We start from the raw sequence: 18,976 nt of genomic DNA on the forward strand, positions 1-18,976 counted from the left end.
TTTAGAATAATTCTGTTATTTGGGTGCTCCTGATGTCTGACTTTTAAATTAACAATCTTATACATTTGTAAAATTTTTATTCTGTATTTTATTATTTTGGGCCTATAATCATTACTTCTCAAGATACCAATTGGCAAAGTTTAAATCTGCTCTGTAAAACTGTTTCCATTAAACTTTAAGAGGTCCTTGTTTCATTTATTGGACTGAATTCTCATATTCTTGAATTGGGTGAATAAATCCTACGTTTTTATTACCTGTGCTTTGGTGGCGTAGATCCCTTGGTGGTATATTATTGTGTGTGCATTGTTTTGCATTTAAAGGTGGAAGAATCAATAGCCGTGATGTCTGGATTTATAACTCACAGTTAAATATTTGGATCAGAGTTGCCTCTCTAAACAAAGGCAGATGGCGTCACAAAATGGCTGTCCTCCTTGGTAAAGTAAGAGAAACCACTTTTTATTACTATTGCTGGCACATTTCCAAAATAAATGCCACAGCTGAATCCTTCATTTTACTTTCCCTCTGGCTATTTTGGATTCAAATTTTACTTCCTTCCATTTCTAACCTCAGTAGATAAACTGAAGATATAAACAATATTACTCTGTACTTTTGAATGGATATTTTGTTCTCCCAATTTGGAATTCGTGGCAGTGCAGCACATTTCTCTTTTCATGCACCATTGGAGTCCAAATGCCTAAGAAGCATTGGCAAATAAAGGAGTTACATCAAATACAGAGACAGGCCAATGCTAATTCAAGCAATTTTTTTCTTTTTAACTGACTTTGGCAGTCAAGCGGGATATATTTATCTAAAGTGATGTTATTTTATCTTTTTTATTTGTGCAAGTAGAGACAAAATGAATTTAATTATTAAGATAAACTCACCAACATATTTTAAAGAAAACGTGTTCTTGGCTGCAGCTAATGAATATCATAAAAAATATTAACACGTATTTTAGGTTCTGAACTGTCCTTAGGAAATGGAGAATCAGCTGTAGGCTGATGGTTTCCAAACTTTTTATTTTATTTTATTTTTTATTTACTTATTATTTTTTAATTTTTTTTTATTTCAGCAGATTACAGGGGTAACAAATGTTTAGGTTACATATTTTGCATTTGCCTCACCCGAGTCAGAGCTTCAAGCATGTCCATTCCCCAGATGGTGTGCACTGCACCCATTAGGTATCCCTTATCTGAAATGATTGGGACCAGAAGTATTTCAGATTTCAGATTTTTTCAGATTATGTAACATTTGCATTATACTGGTTCAACATCCAAAATCCGAAATGCTCTAATGAGCATTTCATTTGAGTATCATGTCCTCACTCAAAAGCATTTGAATTTTGGAGCATTATGAATTTCAGATTTTCAGATTTGGGATGATAAACCTGTATACCCGCTTTTTAAAAGTTAAATCTAGTATAAAGATCTATTTCCTGAAACAAATAAAAACACAGCAGTTAGAGCACCTTTCTATTTATTATAGATGGGGTGCTGCCCAATTTGTATATATTAAAAAAAAAATACAGCAGTTGTACCAAGGAGTAACTTGGAGTTTTTAGCTTCTCCCTGTCCTTGTCTCTTTCAGCTCCTCCAAAGCCACCTCAAAGTAATGAACAATCTCAGTAAAGGCAGCATCCTTGCTTGCTCATGTATCTTTAACTAGTCTGCTAGCACCACTTTCTGAAAAAATTGCTGCCTCTTACTTCCTCCTATGGAGACATTTCAGAGTCACCACTGTAAAAACAGAACTTCTCTAGTTGAAATAGAGATGATGGCCTGGAGCCCTTCCCACGCAGGCTCCCATCAGTCCTCCGTCCACTATTTCCCCACAGAGGTTTCCTAAAACCTCTATGCTATAGACTATTAGAGCTTCTCAAAACATAGTTTAAAAGCTATTGTTGATTCCTAAGGACCTCGATTTAGTATGCTGCTGCTGTCGACAAGGCCAATGAAATAGTAAGGACCTTGAGAGAGATGTACTGGAAATAAAATATGAATATTAATAGAATCTTTTCTAAGACCATTGGTTTATCTGTACCTACTATATTATATATGGTTTTAATAGCTATGCCTCAAGAATGACAAAATATTACTGGAAAAGAGGGGCTAAAATAAAGGGATTGGAAGAAGATGATGTGTGACTAAAAAAAATTATAATTATTTAGTCCAGACATATAAAGGCAAATGACAATGACTGATGTCTAAAAACCATATATGTATTGGTAAACTCAAATTTATTTGACAAATATTAATATACTTCACTTGAAAGTACCCAAAGCCCAGAAGCACTAAATCAAGAAATAAAAAGAATCATTCCCATCTTACACAGCAAGTATTTAATTCATGTAAATCATTAACCTAAAAATTATAGGTTGAGTTCAAGGTTATAAAATTATTAGAATTTATTAATACTCTGTTAAGAAAACCTAGAATGGTTTGGAGTATAGAATCTTAGAGCAGGAAGGAATCATAGAGACTATTTAATGGAACTTTGTGTATAAAGACAAAGTTCTTTCTAAATTTGGTTTACAAATAATCCTCAAAATGATATCACATAATAGATATTATTATTGTCTACATTTTATAATTAAGAAAATCAATACTGAGTCTCCAAGAGGATAGATAAACTGCCCTCACGTTGGGTGGCAGAGCTAGATATGAATCCAGCTGTCCTGGCTTCAAAGCCTATGCCATAATTGCTGCATTGTGCCACAGGTTCCATACCCCTTATAGCTGTGTGGCCTTTTGTAAATTACTTAACCTGTCTGAGCTTCATAGTGTTGGGGGCACAAAACCACCAACAGATCATTTTAACCTATATGAGAAATGCATGATAGAAGTGGCATTGGCTACTGTGAAAATTTGGAGGAGCACAGAAAAATAAATTGTGGGTAAATCTGAATGACAAGGTATGAAATTTGGCCTTGACCCTTAGACATTCATTGCTAACTATTAAAGGAATTGATGAGGTGTTTTAGGAAGATTAATCTGTGGTGTAGAGAGCACAATGGTGAAGATCAAGAGGTTATTTGAGAGGTATAAAACAATGTGGACCCTGAAGTAGGGTGGTGGCAATGGGAAACAAAAGGAAGGGATGGATTCAAGAGATGATGAGGAAGAAGGCTCAGTAGAGCCTAATAGTTAATTAGATATGGAGGGAAGAATTGATGATGACTGCCCATTAAGAGAAATGTGAATGTTAAGCTGGAGAGCTTCTTTAGGTTAAAAAAGAAAATATATTTCTTCTATATCCCATGATGCTTAATAAATATCTTACTTTGGGATCCTGAGGCAGGAGGACTGCTTGAAGTCAGGACTTCAAGACCAGCCTGAACAAGAGCAAGACCCCATCTCTACAAGAAATAGAAAAAATTGGCTGGGTGTGGTGGTGCGTGCCTATAGCCCCAGCTACTCGGGAGGCTGAGGCAGGAGGATCACCTTAAGCCCAAGAATTTGAGGTTGCTGTGAGCTATGATGACACCACAGCACTCTAGCCAGGGCGACAGAATGAGACCCTGTCTCAAAAAAAAAAAGAAAAATCTTATTGATTAGTTCGTCTATCATATAAAGATATTAATTTGTGCTACCTTTCTCATATTTGTGAAAGGAAAATGTATGTGAAAGCTCTTTGAAATATAGAGTATAGAGTTCATCATGTATCAATTACTTTTCTAGGCACTTCAGGGGCTAAAAGATAGGTCTGCCTTCAAAGTTCTTACAGCCTAGTAATCCTTACATAATATTTTTATTTCATAGCTTTATTACCTTATAATAATCAAATATTTCATTATTCAAGAGTATAAATATTTAAGCTAAATCATACAATTCTCAGTGTGAACAATATTACCCCCAAAGGGGTGGTAAATACTGGTTCTTGAGAGGTGAAAAAAATAACACTCTTTCATGTATAAATAATACTCTTTCATGCCTTATACATGAAAGTAAGGTATGCAGATATACATAAAGTAAGGTAAACAGATATACAATTTATCTGTGATATTAAAATTTCATTGAGGGGGGAACTATTAGGAAAAAAATACCTCCATGGTGGTGGTGGTGGTGTGATGATAAAAAAAAAATTCTCAGAAACTCTGAGCTAAATACATTATAAATGTGGTTATCAAGGGCTTTTTAAAGGGGAGAGATCCGTCTTTAATCAACTAGTTCAGAATTCAAACTTTTGATAATTAAGATTTTTTCCATGTATTTCACATACAGGTATATGTTGTTGGAGGCTATGATGGGCAAAACAGACTTAGCAGCGTAGAATGTTACGATTCCTTTTCAAATCGATGGACTGAAGTTGCTCCCCTTAAGGAAGCAGTGAGTTCTCCTGCAGTGACCAGCTGTGTAGGCAAATTGTTTGTGATTGGTGGAGGACCTGATGATAATACTTGTTCTGATAAGGTAAGCCGTATTCTCTTAAAGAAATTACCAATGGTATCTATAAGAAGGGAAATACAGAAGACTCTTAACAAGTAGGTAGCTAGGTAAGGGGGTCTGAGGGGGTCTTTTAAATATTGTTTGGTACCTTACACTTTTGGGGGGAAAACATTGAATTCTGGATTGCTAAAGTGAGACCTTAATATATCTAAAAATTTGCTGTAACAAATGTGATACAGTCTTTTTGAAATGAGATTAATCGTCAAAGTCTTATACTATATAAATTATTCTGAGCCTTTTACTGCTATCATCTATAGAATCTAAAAATTATTCACACAAAACAGTTGGGAAGTGAATTAGCAAAGGGCAAGACACAGTAAATATATTGCTTCCAACTGGGCCATTTTCTATACACTTAGAGTATTTTTTAGGACAGAGAATAGGAAAGGAAACCTCTGTCATGTTAATAGAGGATGGCTCAAAGTTATTGCGGTTCATTGCACTCCTGGGACAAAAGAACGTACCATCCTGACATCCCAGGAATACCATGTTTATTCTGGAAACAAATGTCTAATGCCTAATTGGTTTAGCAATGTTAAACCATTTTTTTTAATCAATGTTAATTTTATCAGTCAATTAATTTTTTTCCAAATTAAATTTAAATATAATGTCAAATGTTATTCCTTTAGAATTCATTAATTCAGAATTTGTGATAATTCAGAATATACTGAATTGAGCTTGTGTTCTTTTGAAGAAAGGACTCCCTAAAAGTGTAAAGAAATTGTATTCAGATTGAGGTATGGTTATCCTATATAACACAGTTTTTTAAAAATGTAGATTGTTAATTTCAGTGGAAATAAGTAAAATAAACCTGGTGACCATTCATCCTAGAAACAATCTGTTATTCTCTTCTGCTTGACAGTAATAAATCTGCATTTCTTTTGAGAATTTTCATAACTCAGACATTTCACTGTCAGGCTAACCTTCCTTAATTCTCTGGATTAATGGGATTTTATTTTTAATCATGTTTCTATGTATTGGTAGACTATTAAATAAATTTATATTTTTGTTTAGAAATTATAATTAAATATTTTTATATATTATTAGGTTCAATCTTATGATCCAGAAACCAATTCTTGGCTACTTCGTGCAGCTATTCCAATTGCCAAGAGGTGTATAACAGCCGTATCCCTAAACAACCTGATATATGTTGCTGGTGGACTGACGAAGGCAATATACTGTTACGATCCAGTTGAAGATTACTGGATGCATGTACAGAATACATTCAGCCGACAGGTAATAACATAAAACAGTCCAAAAGAAAAATAAATCTAAATCTAAGCGGGGACCAAGTACAGGATCATTATTAAAACACTGGAATTTTAACTTTAAAATACTTCATGTATGCATGAATTATTTTATAATTGTAAAAAACTCCACAGAAAGCATTATGGTGTACCTGTTTTGAACTCCCTCCGAGGAATTGTTTTATTGAAATAACTTCCTTTTTACCATCCCATAGTGAGGTATCTGCTGCACTTGGCTACTGATTTTTTTTTCTGTGACCTTTTTCAGAATCCTACTCCAGTCCTTATCCCCTCTCTCTCTCACATTTCAGAAGGCAAGAAATGTTCCCAGACTGGTTGCTTCTCTGGTTAGAGGCTAGGGAACTTGTTGTTTTTGCTATAAAGGAAATGGTTGTGCTCAGGTCTCTTTTATCCACACACTCCACCAGGAGCCCTACTCCTTGCCTCCACTGCCACCCCAAAAATGCCTTCCCTTAAACCTTTTGATTCATGGCTCTACTCTCCTTCCTTCTACCACCAAAATGCTTGATGGTTCTGCTGCTGGAAATCTGGCTATACTCATACCACTCTAGAGATTTTGAACTCTCAAAGGTCACTACTAATAATCTCCTCAATCTTATTCATATTCTCTTATTTTTCTACCTATTCCTGAAATATGGGTATTCCTTGAGCCTTTTTCCTCTGCCTTCTTCCCAGTTTATACTCTATTCCTGAATGATCTCATCTACTCCATACTGATGACTTCCAAGTCTATCTCCATGGAAACCTCTCTCCTAATGGTCTCAACTCAAATTTCCAACTGCCTATTTGATATTTTTCATGGGTGTCACAAGATTTTAAACTTAAAATAGAACTCACCTTCATTCCCAAACCTACTTTTTTTATATTTCCAGGCAACCTAGAAACTTAATTTATTAGATTTTTCTCACTTTCTCTTAATTTAAATCAATCCAGCATATCAGTTCTATGTCCTCAAGAGTTTCTCTTATTTTTCCCATTCTTATTATTCCTACTTTTGTTCAAGTTCTCATCAGTTCTTACCTAAACAAAAACAATGATATCCAATTAGTTTTCCTTTCTCTAATATCTTGCCTCTCTAACCCTTTTGCCACCAATTATTTTCCAACAAATTTAATTATGTGACTTCTCTGATTGGAAACCTACTGAATAAAATCCAACAGTTTTACCACGTCATTCTAGACCTTCTATTTTCTGACCTTTGCTTGTTCTTTCGGCTTTACTTTCTATAACTTTACCCCAATTACATTAAGTATCTGTTGTTTGTATTTTCTAAACGGAAAATAAATGTTCTTGCCTTTATTCATGCTGTTCTCTTGACCTCTCATGCCTTTTTTACCTTCTCTACTTGTAATTCTACTCATTTTTCAAGAATCACTTGGTAGTTATAACAAACTGAGTTTCCCTTGGCCAGAATTGTGGCAGTCATATATTCCTGTATGGGTATAAATATTTATTTCCTACACTGGAATTCAATCTTCTTGAGGATACTATTTGTTCTAACGCATCTCTTATGTATCTTGTATTTATTGAATAAGTAAACAAATCAGGAAATGAAGTAACAGAGGGGGATCTAATTTTAAGATAATCTTATGCAGGATACATAAGACATGCAGCATAGACTATAAGGATAGTGAATAGAGTTTGAGTATAACACAGTTTTTCTAAGGGCTCTTCAGCTTCCTGGTACAGAATGAGTATCTTTTATTTGTCTCATATCACAGTTAAGTAAAAACGAATCACATTTCTCTAGTGCAGTGCCCTCTCCTGGAAAGCACAGTCTCCAACCCTGTAGAGTTGAGAATGTGCCCTACCATATAAGAATCTTCATTATGGTCAAGTGGGGTTTTTTTTGTTTTTTGTTTTTTTTTTTTTTGAGACAGAGTCTCACTCTGTTGCCTGGGCTAGAGTGCTGTGACCTCAGGCTAGCTCACAGCAACCTCAAACTCCTGGGCTCAAGCGATCCTCCTGCCTCAGCCTCCCGAGTAGCTGGGACCACAGACATGCGCCACCATGCCCAGCTAATTTTTTCTATATATATTTTTAGCTGTCCATATAATTTCTTTCTATTTTTAGTAGAGACGATGTCTCGCTCTTGCTCAGGCTGGTCTTGAACTCCTGAGCTCAAACAGTCCGCCTGCCTCGGCCTCCCAGAGTGCTAGGATTACAGGCATGAGCCACCACGCCCGGTCTATGGTCAAGTGTTGACAAAGAATTAATGTTCATTTGGAACTTGGCTATACTGTACAAAAAAATAACAGAGCTTAGGAAGATAATTGCCAGCATGTAGCTTTATGCAGGGCATACAATGAATATGTTTTAACTAGATTATTTAGATAAAACTAAGAAAAAATAACAGGACACACGTGGCACATTTTCTCTAATTAAATAATGAACAACATTGACTTTGGAAATTTTAAGGAAAAAACATTTAGATCAGAAGTGTATTAAATCTAGCAAAGGCAAATCATCGAAGTCCAAATCTAGTACTGAGATTTTTGGGATTATCTTCTCTTCCCTGTTCATTCTTACTGCCAATACTACTAAGTATATCTATGTATACATTACTGGTAGGTAATTTTTTAACCATTTATAAGGGATTGCCTACCTTTATAATGCTAATCAATGAAAAAGGAGAAGTCAAACTAATTTCATTGTAGGCAGTTAAGTGATTCCAAAGCTATTGCTTTTTTAAAAATCCTTAGAATAGTAAATGATGAAAAACAGCTAAAAAAAAATGAGCTCTGTTTTTACAGTCCTAATGGACCCAGCCTATTTCTCTATTTGTCCTTCACTATTTCTACGCCTCTTGACCTTGCCTAATTCCTAAAAGCCAGACTTGTTATTCTAAACATATCTCGCTTTTTAACCTCTGTCAGGAACATCCTTTAAAAAAAATGTGGGATTTTTTTTAAGTCAATGATGAAGATTTTGTTTTCAGTAGACCAGGTATTTAAAATGTCATTAAAGATTAAAATAATTAAATGAAAAAGAAATCTGATTCCTTTTGTATATTGTTGACATTTTAACATTTAAGTATACAAAAACAATAATTAAGGACAGGTTTTTAATAATATTAGGATCATGTTTCATTTCAGTCTTTAAAAATAACATTAAAATTTCAAGTATTGGTAAATTATTTTTCTTACTAGCTGCCCTTACCCCTGAGTGAAGAATACGTTTTTCCATATAGTATAAATAAATGCATAGCATAAACAAATAGTATTTTACATAGTGTGAAACGAATTATTATATTTGGTAGAAGTAATTTCCTGATAGGAATAGTTGTTTTCAAGGTTGCTTGCTTCATTTAATTGTGATCATTATTATCTGAAATTATGTTTCAGCAGATCATACAATTATATATTGTTTTAGAATCATCATCTATAAAGTTCACAACTATAAAGTTCAATAGCAGGAACTAACTTATATCTGTAAATTAAAGATTTTTTGCTTTTATTGTATTCAGAAATTTTATATGCAGATAATCTTATATGCAGGATATATAAGAGATGCAGCATAGACTATAAGGATAGTGAATAGAGTTTGAGTATAACACAGTTTTTCTAAGGGCTCTTCAGCTTCATGGTACAGAATGAGTATAATCTTTTATCCGTCTCATATCACAGTTAAGTAAAAACAAATCACATTTCTCTAGTGCTCATTATAGAAAGCTAGAAAGAGCTCATTGTACTTTAAATGAAAGATATTATAATTTGGCCCATATTGCTACAATTCATGGTGGTGTGGTATTTTAGAAAAAAGTGTCATTGATTAATGATAATGGGCCAGGTCAGTCTGGGTATATATAAACTCTAATAGAGGCATTTTTAAGTAATCACCAATTCTTTCAGTCCTGAAGATAGTAGCCTTCTATTATATAAGTCCATCAAGATTTAATTTCTTATACAAAAGCGAAATTTATATACAACAAATCTGGTCGAGTAAAAATGCTTATTGAGCTTGTTAATAAAACCTATTTCATTGCTGGTTATGTGGAACCAGGATAATAAGATGCAATAACTTTCTAAATTAAAGTTAAATGTAAGTGGAAGAATATTTGATCTCCAGCATAACCAGATCCATGAAATAATGAGCCAATTTTTAGTGTCAATTCTTTCTTTGAAAAATTACCTCATCTTTATATTATTGACAGAGAAGAGTAAAATTTAACTAAGAATTCCATTGTGTGGAAAGTTAACTGTAAAATGTTATTTGCTTCATTTCTATGTCCCAGCCAAGGCCCCCTAATAACACTGTTTTGTTAATTTGGGTATAAATATTTCTGTCATTCATTCATTCAACTTGTAGATAATGCCATGTAATGAGTAATGCTCTTACTCCTTGGTCATGTAATAGCTACTTTCTGTAATAAACTTCCTGTAATAGGAGAAGCAAGCCAAGCTCTTCAAAGATATTTTTGTTTAATTTCCATTAAGTTAAAACCCTTCTATCAATCTACCATATCCACCCTACCTCCCACATCTTGGCCCCAATTACTAATATATAATCTATTTTAACACTCACTTCATCCATGTATTAATAAAATTATCCAGGACAAGAGTTGGGCAAAAGGGAGCCTTAGCGCATGTCTCCTTGCATTATTTTAAAACTTGCCAGTTTGTTACCAAATCCCTTATCTTCAATGGCTAATTTTTTTTTATGTATTTGGTTAAACAGGAAAACTGTGGTATGTCTGTGTGTAATGGTAAAATATATATCCTGGGTGGAAGACGGGAAAATGGAGAAGCCACAGACACTATTCTCTGTTATGATCCTGCAACAAGTATCATCACAGGGGTAGCTGCAATGCCCAGGCCAGTGTCCTATCATGGTTGTGTGACTATTCATAGATACAATGAGAAATGCTTTAAGCTCTGAAGCCCGGATACCTCACCCAAGAAGCCACACCGATCCAAGACGAGATGTGTTTAAAACTCCAGAGTGGGAACTTATCTCCTTTGTACCATATGCAAAAAATAGTAAAAATAACAATTTGGTGCCTTTCTCCCCCAAATATCTGTCTTTCAAACTGTAATAAAGCCTTTCCTATAATTGAAAAAAAAAATTCTTTTTGTTAAAGGTAATGGTGGTTGTTGCTTGGCCTTTGAGAGTGTACCTTTTTAAGTATTTGTAAGAAGCCTATGTGGAGTAGAAAATGTCCGTCTGCATACCTTTTAGGAACTTGTGAATAGTCTCTTCATTTATGTATGTTTATCTGCAAGACTGTATATTCCTTATTTTGCCATATATGTAGAGAAAATTGCATGACTTGAGGCTTCATTTAGGTTGAATCACCTAATGTTCAGAATGCATTCTAAGGGGAAAAAAATCAGTTTAAAAAATTTTTGTCACTCACGAAGTATATCCAAACTGATTAATTTTATTGAAGGTTTTTTTTTCCCTGTAATTGATAAAAATATAGTGATAACAATTCACGTATCATAAAATATTAATTATTGTGACTTCATTCTTAGAATTGCTGTCTGTTAAACATGTTTTGCAGTTCTCCTAAAAGGGGGATTTAAATCACAGGTTAATTCCTCAGAAAAATTAAATAACCATTAAAGGGAAAAATGACCCACTGTGGCTCTCAAAGTATTTATGCATCATCTCTAAATCCTCTAAGGAAGCTCCTTTTCTTGAATCTGACAAATGAGTTGAAATCCATTTTGCAATATTGTCTTGTGAAAAACAAAGACAGGTTTTCTCCCCAGCCCAGTAGGGTTTGATCTCATTAGTATGGTGCTTTGGGTGAGGACCTTTTCCTTGGGTTATCCTATTTTCTTGTGAACAGCTAAAGATTCTAGAGTCTGTACGGTTAAGGTACCTTTAATAGGATAAAGCAGGGACCAGCTATCTCAGTGGGTCCATTTTTCTTTTAAAGTTAGCTGTCTGGAAAAAACTTAGCAGTAGTTCCCATCTTCTAAGATAAGTCTTTCATTTATTTGGTACCCACTGGTACCAATATTGATCAACATTTTCAAGCTTCTATACAACAAACTGCTTTTGTCTAGATTTCTCAACTCCAGTTTATAAAGCTTATCAATTTTCAGGGACAAATGTAAAATTTTTTTCTAAGGCAAATAGATAGATATGGCAGGAACTATAGCATAAGTGATTATCATGATTGTGGGTGGACACCTAATAATTTACAACATTTTAGGGACGTTCCAGGTAGCTTGCTCTATTTTTACTTCCCAGTCACTATTGTCTCTCACATTATACTTGTATATTCCTTGTCATAGGAGAGATGATGCAAATATGTGATGATAGTGTCGCCAGATTTCTCTTAAAACCAAGGTTGTAATCAAAAACCTAACATTAGTAAACTTTTTTTCCTCATCTTAGAATGATACAGAGATTTCAAATAGACATTGGAAACTTTAATCCTTTAATGCTTAGCTAGAATCTAAATTCTGAGGAAAACTCTGAAAAACTTACAAATTTTGGGGGAATTTTTATTTTTTAAATCATAATTTTAAAATGATATATACCTTTTTGTGATAACTATCAGAGCAATTCAGAAAACAATTTTCCATTATTTTAGTTGAAAGATAGCTGTAGGTACAATTGGGATACTTCAATTTTAGAGTAAACATCTACTTCTGCATTATACTTTTATAGATAATAGAACCTATTTAGTTCAGAAGTTATTTACAGTAAATGAGATAATGTATGAAAAAGTTTTGTAAATGCTGAGGATTATACAAATGATAGTTGTTATTTTTCATGTGTATTTGTAAGATCTTGCCCATTCATAAATACCGATATTTCACATAAAAAAGACTTTCTCAAGGTAACTTTGTTTTCTAGTATTTTTATCTATTGTGAAAGTATTAACTATTTGCTTTTATTTTGTTATACATTTATTTTTAATATCCATGTGTTTATAATAGTAAATTTGAAATGAGATCCTAAAAAATTTGTTTAAACACAGACCTCATAGCAATATTGTTTAATTTCTTTCTCTACATAATTTAAAACTACATAAATTAAGTAGTTGTAATTTATGTTGAAGGCCACCAAGAACTTAGCTTGAATTTTAGAAAATTTAAGTGACTATTTTTAAAGTTACCCAAATCTTTTTTTTTTTGAGACTGGGTCTCACTCTGTTGCCTGGACTAGAATACAGTGGTATCATCATAGCTCACTGCAACCTCAAAATCCTGGGCTCAAGTGACCCACCTGCCTCAGCCTCCTGATTAGCTGGGACTACAGGTGCACACCACACCTGGCTAATTTTTCTGGTGTTTGTAGAGATAAGGTCTTGCCGTGTTGCTCAGGCTGGTCTTGAACTCCTAGCCTGAAGTGATTCTCCCACTTCAGCCTCCCAAAGTGCCAGGATTATAGGCGTGAACCACCATGCCTAGCTCATTATTTTAATTTTTCAAAATTATTTATCTTCCTATACTAATTCTTGATAAAATAATGGTGTTAGCCTCGATAAAAAAGAATTTTAGAGTATAATTAGTATATCAAAAAGGATATATTAATCAAATTGGTGTCAGATTATATTCACTCAGTTATCATATAGTTGACAGATATTTCTTTTGATAGGTGATGCTCATATGAGCCTTTGGGTTAGAATGTATGTATATATGCACATGTATATATGTAGATAGTATGGTTGTGTACACACATATATACATACACCAAGAATTTTAGCAGTCTGTGATGGTCATAAAAAAAGCACATAAACTAAAAATTAGTTGACCATACTAAATCCAATTCCAGAAGACTTATTTGGGCATGTTGAGAGCTTTTTTACATTTGAAAGTGCATAATGAATATTAGTAATGATGACTTGTACACAATCAGAATCTATATAACACATTTGGTTTTACAAGGTCAGAAGAAATGAGTTTGCTAAACCCAGCTGTTAGGATACCTCAGTTGGAAAGGGAATTCAAAGGTATGCTTTGTGGAATAACAGAAAAGTACAGTTGGTTTTGTTTTCTGTGGGTTTTTTGTTTCATGAACTTTAATCATTTTTAATGTTTTCCTGTATGTGAGTAAGCTACAAAGTGATCTAATTTTTATAGCAGAAGAACTTCCTCCTTTTCTTCTCTAATCTTACTGCTGACTTTACTGCACAGGTATGAAATGGTAGCCTATTGGATCTTCAGTAACCTTTTTTTTTTCCTAGATGACGGAAAATATAGGTATTTACTCCATTTAAACCAGGTGTTCAGAAAAGATGATGTAAATACTCAGGGAGGGTATTAACTTCTCATTTTTGCCTGTTTGGGGTATTTAAAGTGCCATACCTAACCTTCAATTCATGGTTCTAGAGTAAATTTAATTTGGTATAAAGGGGCTTCACACATGACGGTGGTTAAACATTCATCCTTTTATATTTAGAAAGATGAAAATGTTTTGTGGACTGATACATTTTCTTTTAGTGAATATGAATTATTTATGTATCTCTACTGTCAAATACCCTTTTTGGAACTCAGGAAAGACAAAGGTTCAATTATACCACTTTTGTCAATATGCAAACCAGGTATGTGTTTGTTTTTATTTTTTCTATTGTCTGGATATGGCAATAGATTTTTTTTAAAAATTGCTGTGAGAACCTATACATGAAAAGAGAGGGGTTGAATTATTTGTGTGTGCCTTTTATGTCTTGAGATTTATATGGGGAAAAGACAACATCTACTTCAAACTGTATTTTCAAAGAGGAGGGAGCTATTTATGTGGTGCCAAGTGACAGACAATGACTCTTAAAGGCTTCCTATGGACTGCCTTTGTTTTAGTAAACTCAAGACACCAGTTAACCTCAACATAGTTTTTGGCCTTATTAGAATTTTTTGTGCATCATATTAAAAGACAAGTTTACATCACCTCACCCCATTATTCTTTTTAGTTAAATAAATAAGTTCACCATACCAAGTAACCAGAATGGGGCAATTTGACCTTTAAGGCAGTAGGTTTGACTAGCTAGCTATACTTACTGTCAGATCTAATGCTAGGCACCAGAAACCACTTGAGCCAGGAGTGTGAATTGATAATTCCAGAGATGTTTGCAACATACTTTAGACATTTTTAAATGTTTTATATGAATGTTTTACATTTGTGTGATGGCCTTAGATATTAAATTTACCTAGTGCTAAAAGATGATCAGCATAAATAATTTTTTAGAACAGCAACAGTCATAACTTATTTTATATATTGTTCCAAAGAAAAGAATTTGTTTTAATGTTTTTAAAATAACTGCACCTGAATTGTTTATGTGCCTTAAGTTCTCTAGTACTATTTCAACTCTTTTCCAATTTAAATATTTAAGTTTACCTTAGATAAGGTTCATATTTGTTTCCTATAGAGTAAATAAACTTCTCCTTCTTAAATTTCTTGATGAGCACCAACCAAGTGGTTGCTGGGCAGAATGAGAATATTAAGGGAGGTTGGTGAGTGTTTGGAGTTTTATTATATTTTTTATTTTTATTTTTTGATACCTAGGTGCTGTTTAAGATATTCAGATGAACATCTATCTTACCCTGATTAAACCCTTGTAAACATCATTTACAATGTCTACATCTACTGTAAAAAAAGTATATCTACTTATTTTTGTTCCATTCTTTATGTACTATTTTTTTTCCTCTACAGGCTTTTTCATTTGACTTTCTTTAAAAAGCACTTACTCTTCCCATCCCCATCATCCCTGCCCATAGTTTTTTCATTTAAAATTGTATTGAGAGTTTCCTGAGCTATCTAAGACAACACAATTTTAAAGTTGAGCAAAAGTATAATCTGCTTTTACAACTAGTACAGACCTGTGGCAGCCAAAAGTCATTTGCTTTCAGAGGCTCCAGAGTCTTCACAGTGGGAAAAAAAAAACGCCTTGTATTTCATTGTTCTCAATTCAGTTGTAGCACATGTAGTATATTTTGTTTAAATATACTTCTTGCATAGTTTAATTTTTTAAAGTTGTATTAGTAAAATGTCTTTTAACCATTATTACTTGACTATATGGTTGTATTAAATTTCGTTTACCAAAAAATTGTTGTTTTGTTTTATTTTAAATATATCCAAATGGCTGTGCCAAAACGGGATGGGGAAAATACTATATTTATATCTATATGTATTTATATAGATATAAATAAATACATGTGTGTATTTACTAGTATATCCATAAAATAACTGGAATAAAGAAGAAACTAAAAATATTAGTGTATATGAGGAAAGGAAATGGTGGGAGAAGGACTGGTATCAAGGAAACTTTACTGCACACTTTATATATTATATATATCATATGTAATTGTATTAGGTTATTAAGTATGAAATGTCTGATTTCCTTAAGTACTAAGTTTGACAGTTGCTATCTCTGGCATTTCATTTTGACAGTTCTTGCTTTATTTTTATTGTGAACGTACACCCTCAGTCTTTCAAATGCGCATTTTGGCTTGTGACTATCTTTCAAGTTTTTTTTAGAGCAATTTTTATGAAACCATGAATAAGTCAAATATTGTGTTATTTTTGAATATGAGTTCCATTGTGGAACCAGTGCAGCTCAGACAGCTCAAAATATCAACGAAGTGTTTCAGAAGGCTGTGGCTAATGAACGCACAGTAAGTCAATGGTTTGAGAAGTTCCATTGTGGTGATTTTAATCTTCAAAATGAGCCACATGGGCAACCTGAGACCAAGGTGGACAATGATGAGCTGAAAGCTGTAGTGGAAGCGAATCCATCTCAGCCTATGCATGAATTAGCAGCAAGGTTTGACATTACTATTCCAACAATATTGTACCATTTCAAACAAATGGGCAAAGTAAAGAAGCTGGATAGAAGGGTTCCACATGAATTAAACAAGCGTCAGAAGAGAAATTGTCTCAAAGATTGCCTTTGGTTGCTGTCAAGACATAAAGGCAAACCATTTCTACACCATATTGTTATGTGTGATGAAAAATGGATTCTTTTTGACAATCGCAAGCATTCGGCACAATGGTTGGATAAAGATGAAGTGCCGAAACAGTACAAAACCGAATATTCATCCAAAAAAGCTAATGGTGTCTGTTTGGTGGTCCAGCACTGGTATTATCCACTACAGCTTCATGAAACCTGGTCAATGGATTACAGTGGATGTCTGCTGCAAACAATTAGGTGAAATGACGAGGATGCTTGTGAGTTAGCAGCCAAATGGGTCAATAAAGATAGACCAATCCTCTTGCAAGACAATGCTGGACCACATGTCACATAAACATCACTGCTCACACTACAGAAGCTAGACTTGGAAACTCTCTGTCATCCACTGTATTCCCCAGACCTTGTACCAGTTGACTACCACTTCTTCCAGGCTTTGGACAACTCCTTGCAAGGAAAAATATTCAATTCTCAACAAGCTGTGGAAAACGCCTTTCACGATTTCATTGCTACTCGCTCTCCATGCTTCTTCGCTGCTGGCATAAACAAGCTATCGTTAAGATAGCAAAATTGTGTCGATAGTAGGCGCATACTTTGATGAACTGTACTGCTTCTTGTTTGAGATATAATTACACTTTTGATTCAAAATCAGACATTTCATGTTTAATGACCTAATATATAAATATATGAAATCAATTTTTTAGTCTGAACTACATTAAAGTATTACTTATTCAAAAACAATTTTAATTACTAGAAGGTAATCTATAACATTTGCACTCTGGTGTTCTTTTGATTTGGTTCTTGAAGATATCCCCTATAGCAATACTGAGGGTAAAGAACTTAAGAAAATTTATTTCAATAAATTTGAAATAGATGAGAAGGCCTGGGCTTATTATTTACTGGAGAAGTAATGTCTGAATTTGCATTGACAAAAGTAAATTTTTGAAAAGATATAAAATATGTCATAGGAGCACATATAATGCTTAGCTGTTCATGCTTAGTATTAGTTATGCCGTCAAAATAAAATGGCAAGTTAGAGTGCTTTTTAAGTAGGAAATGTTACAGTTGTTTTCATTTGACTGAACTCTGTAGCCACATCTGTAAAGTGCACAGGCTTCATCAGGTCCGGTTTCAAACAGTGCTCTGCCATACAGCCATTTACGTCTCTGAGTCTTACTTCCCCTGTTTAGGGAACTACAGCTATAACACTCACAGGCTTCTTGTAAGGAGATGAGATTACACAGTGTATATTCAAGGGTGAACATGGTCCTGGCACAGAAAAGCAGCACATAAATGTTGGTTTAAAATATTCAGATGAACATCTATCTTACACTGTTGGCACCTTCTCTATGCAGCTGGTCTGGACCAGCGGACAAAAATGCAATGTGCAAAGGCAGGGAAGGAATTGAAAGAATTAAAAATATTCATTAGCTCATATTTGGAAAACTGTGGACAATGGATAAGTAGGAGCCTCTTGTATTTTAAATTTTCTCTTTAACACAAATCACCCACTCTCCTAATGGAATGAGGGGGAAAATGGACTATGCCTGCCTTCTGCTTCTCTGCTATTTGTTAACTGATAATGGAGACAGAAAATCAAAAGTTACGGTTTCCTCCCAATTATATTGGGGTCTTTTTGAAGACTGGAACTAAATTTTGTATTAGTCATATTTTTTATTTTCCATATTTTAAAATGTTTTGACACCTTTTGGAGGCCTTGCTGACTGGAGAGAGGTTACCCCTACCAGGGCTAGCTAATTCCTAGAGACAGCAGTAACCAACTCCCAGTGAGCCTGCCTTCCACATACAAACCAACGAATCCCATGGCCATATCTCCAGCCACCTCCTTTATCTAAGTCTCACATACGAAACCATTATTTTCCCTGCCCTAATTCAACCCAGGGCCAGGTACCAGACAACTAGGGGCACCCCCTGTGCCTCAAAGTCAGCCAGAATTACTCAAACTAGCCAATCCTAAACCGTTAACCTTGCCCTGCCTTTGCCTTTCCCGAGGAAACCCCAGTAAAGGTTGTTGCCTATGCTTTCCCCTGACTCCTGTCTGCCTCCTGACCAGCACTGGCTCTTCCCTCTGTGGCCATGCCTGTCATCTGCAGGCAAGCTGAAGAACATTAACCTTTTCTTCCAATGGCATTGACCTCTCCATGTCGTCCGCCAGTGACCTTTATAAATTAAGACTGAGGCACAAATCACTTGTTCATCTTTGTATTCTAATACCATGCTTGGCACAGAGGTACTTGATGTTTTAATCACCAATTCTGGTTCCTATGGCTATACCAGAGTCTGTTAAAGATAGACCTTAAAACAGGATTTTTGAGTCATAGTTTGATAAATGCATTATTCCATACTTGCATATTATAACTGAAGTGCTAAAGAGGAATTTG

The 18,976-nt window shown here is 34.3% G+C and overlaps 1 protein-coding gene across 4 annotated transcripts in view; it reads left to right on the top strand.

Annotated features, from left to right (window-relative positions):
* KLHL24 (kelch like family member 24) overlaps positions 1 to 12,044 on the top strand; it is a 34,688-nt gene extending 22,644 nt beyond the window's left edge. For all 4 annotated transcript variants that reach the window (XM_045539775.1, XM_045539776.1, XM_045539777.1 and 1 more), the window contains 4 exons: positions 321 to 439; positions 4,221 to 4,409; positions 5,493 to 5,681; positions 10,391 to 12,044. In XM_045539775.1, the coding sequence (XP_045395731.1) occupies positions 321 to 439; positions 4,221 to 4,409; positions 5,493 to 5,681; positions 10,391 to 10,591 (698 nt within the window). In that variant the 3' untranslated portion in view covers positions 10,592 to 12,044. The remainder of the gene's footprint in view (positions 1 to 320; positions 440 to 4,220; positions 4,410 to 5,492; positions 5,682 to 10,390) is intronic.
* Positions 12,045 to 18,976: the final 6,932 nt, after the last annotated feature.

The sequence above is a fragment of the Lemur catta genome, chromosome 1, assembly GCF_020740605.2.
Source record: "Lemur catta isolate mLemCat1 chromosome 1, mLemCat1.pri, whole genome shotgun sequence".
NCBI classification, from domain to species: Eukaryota; Metazoa; Chordata; class Mammalia; order Primates; family Lemuridae; genus Lemur; species Lemur catta.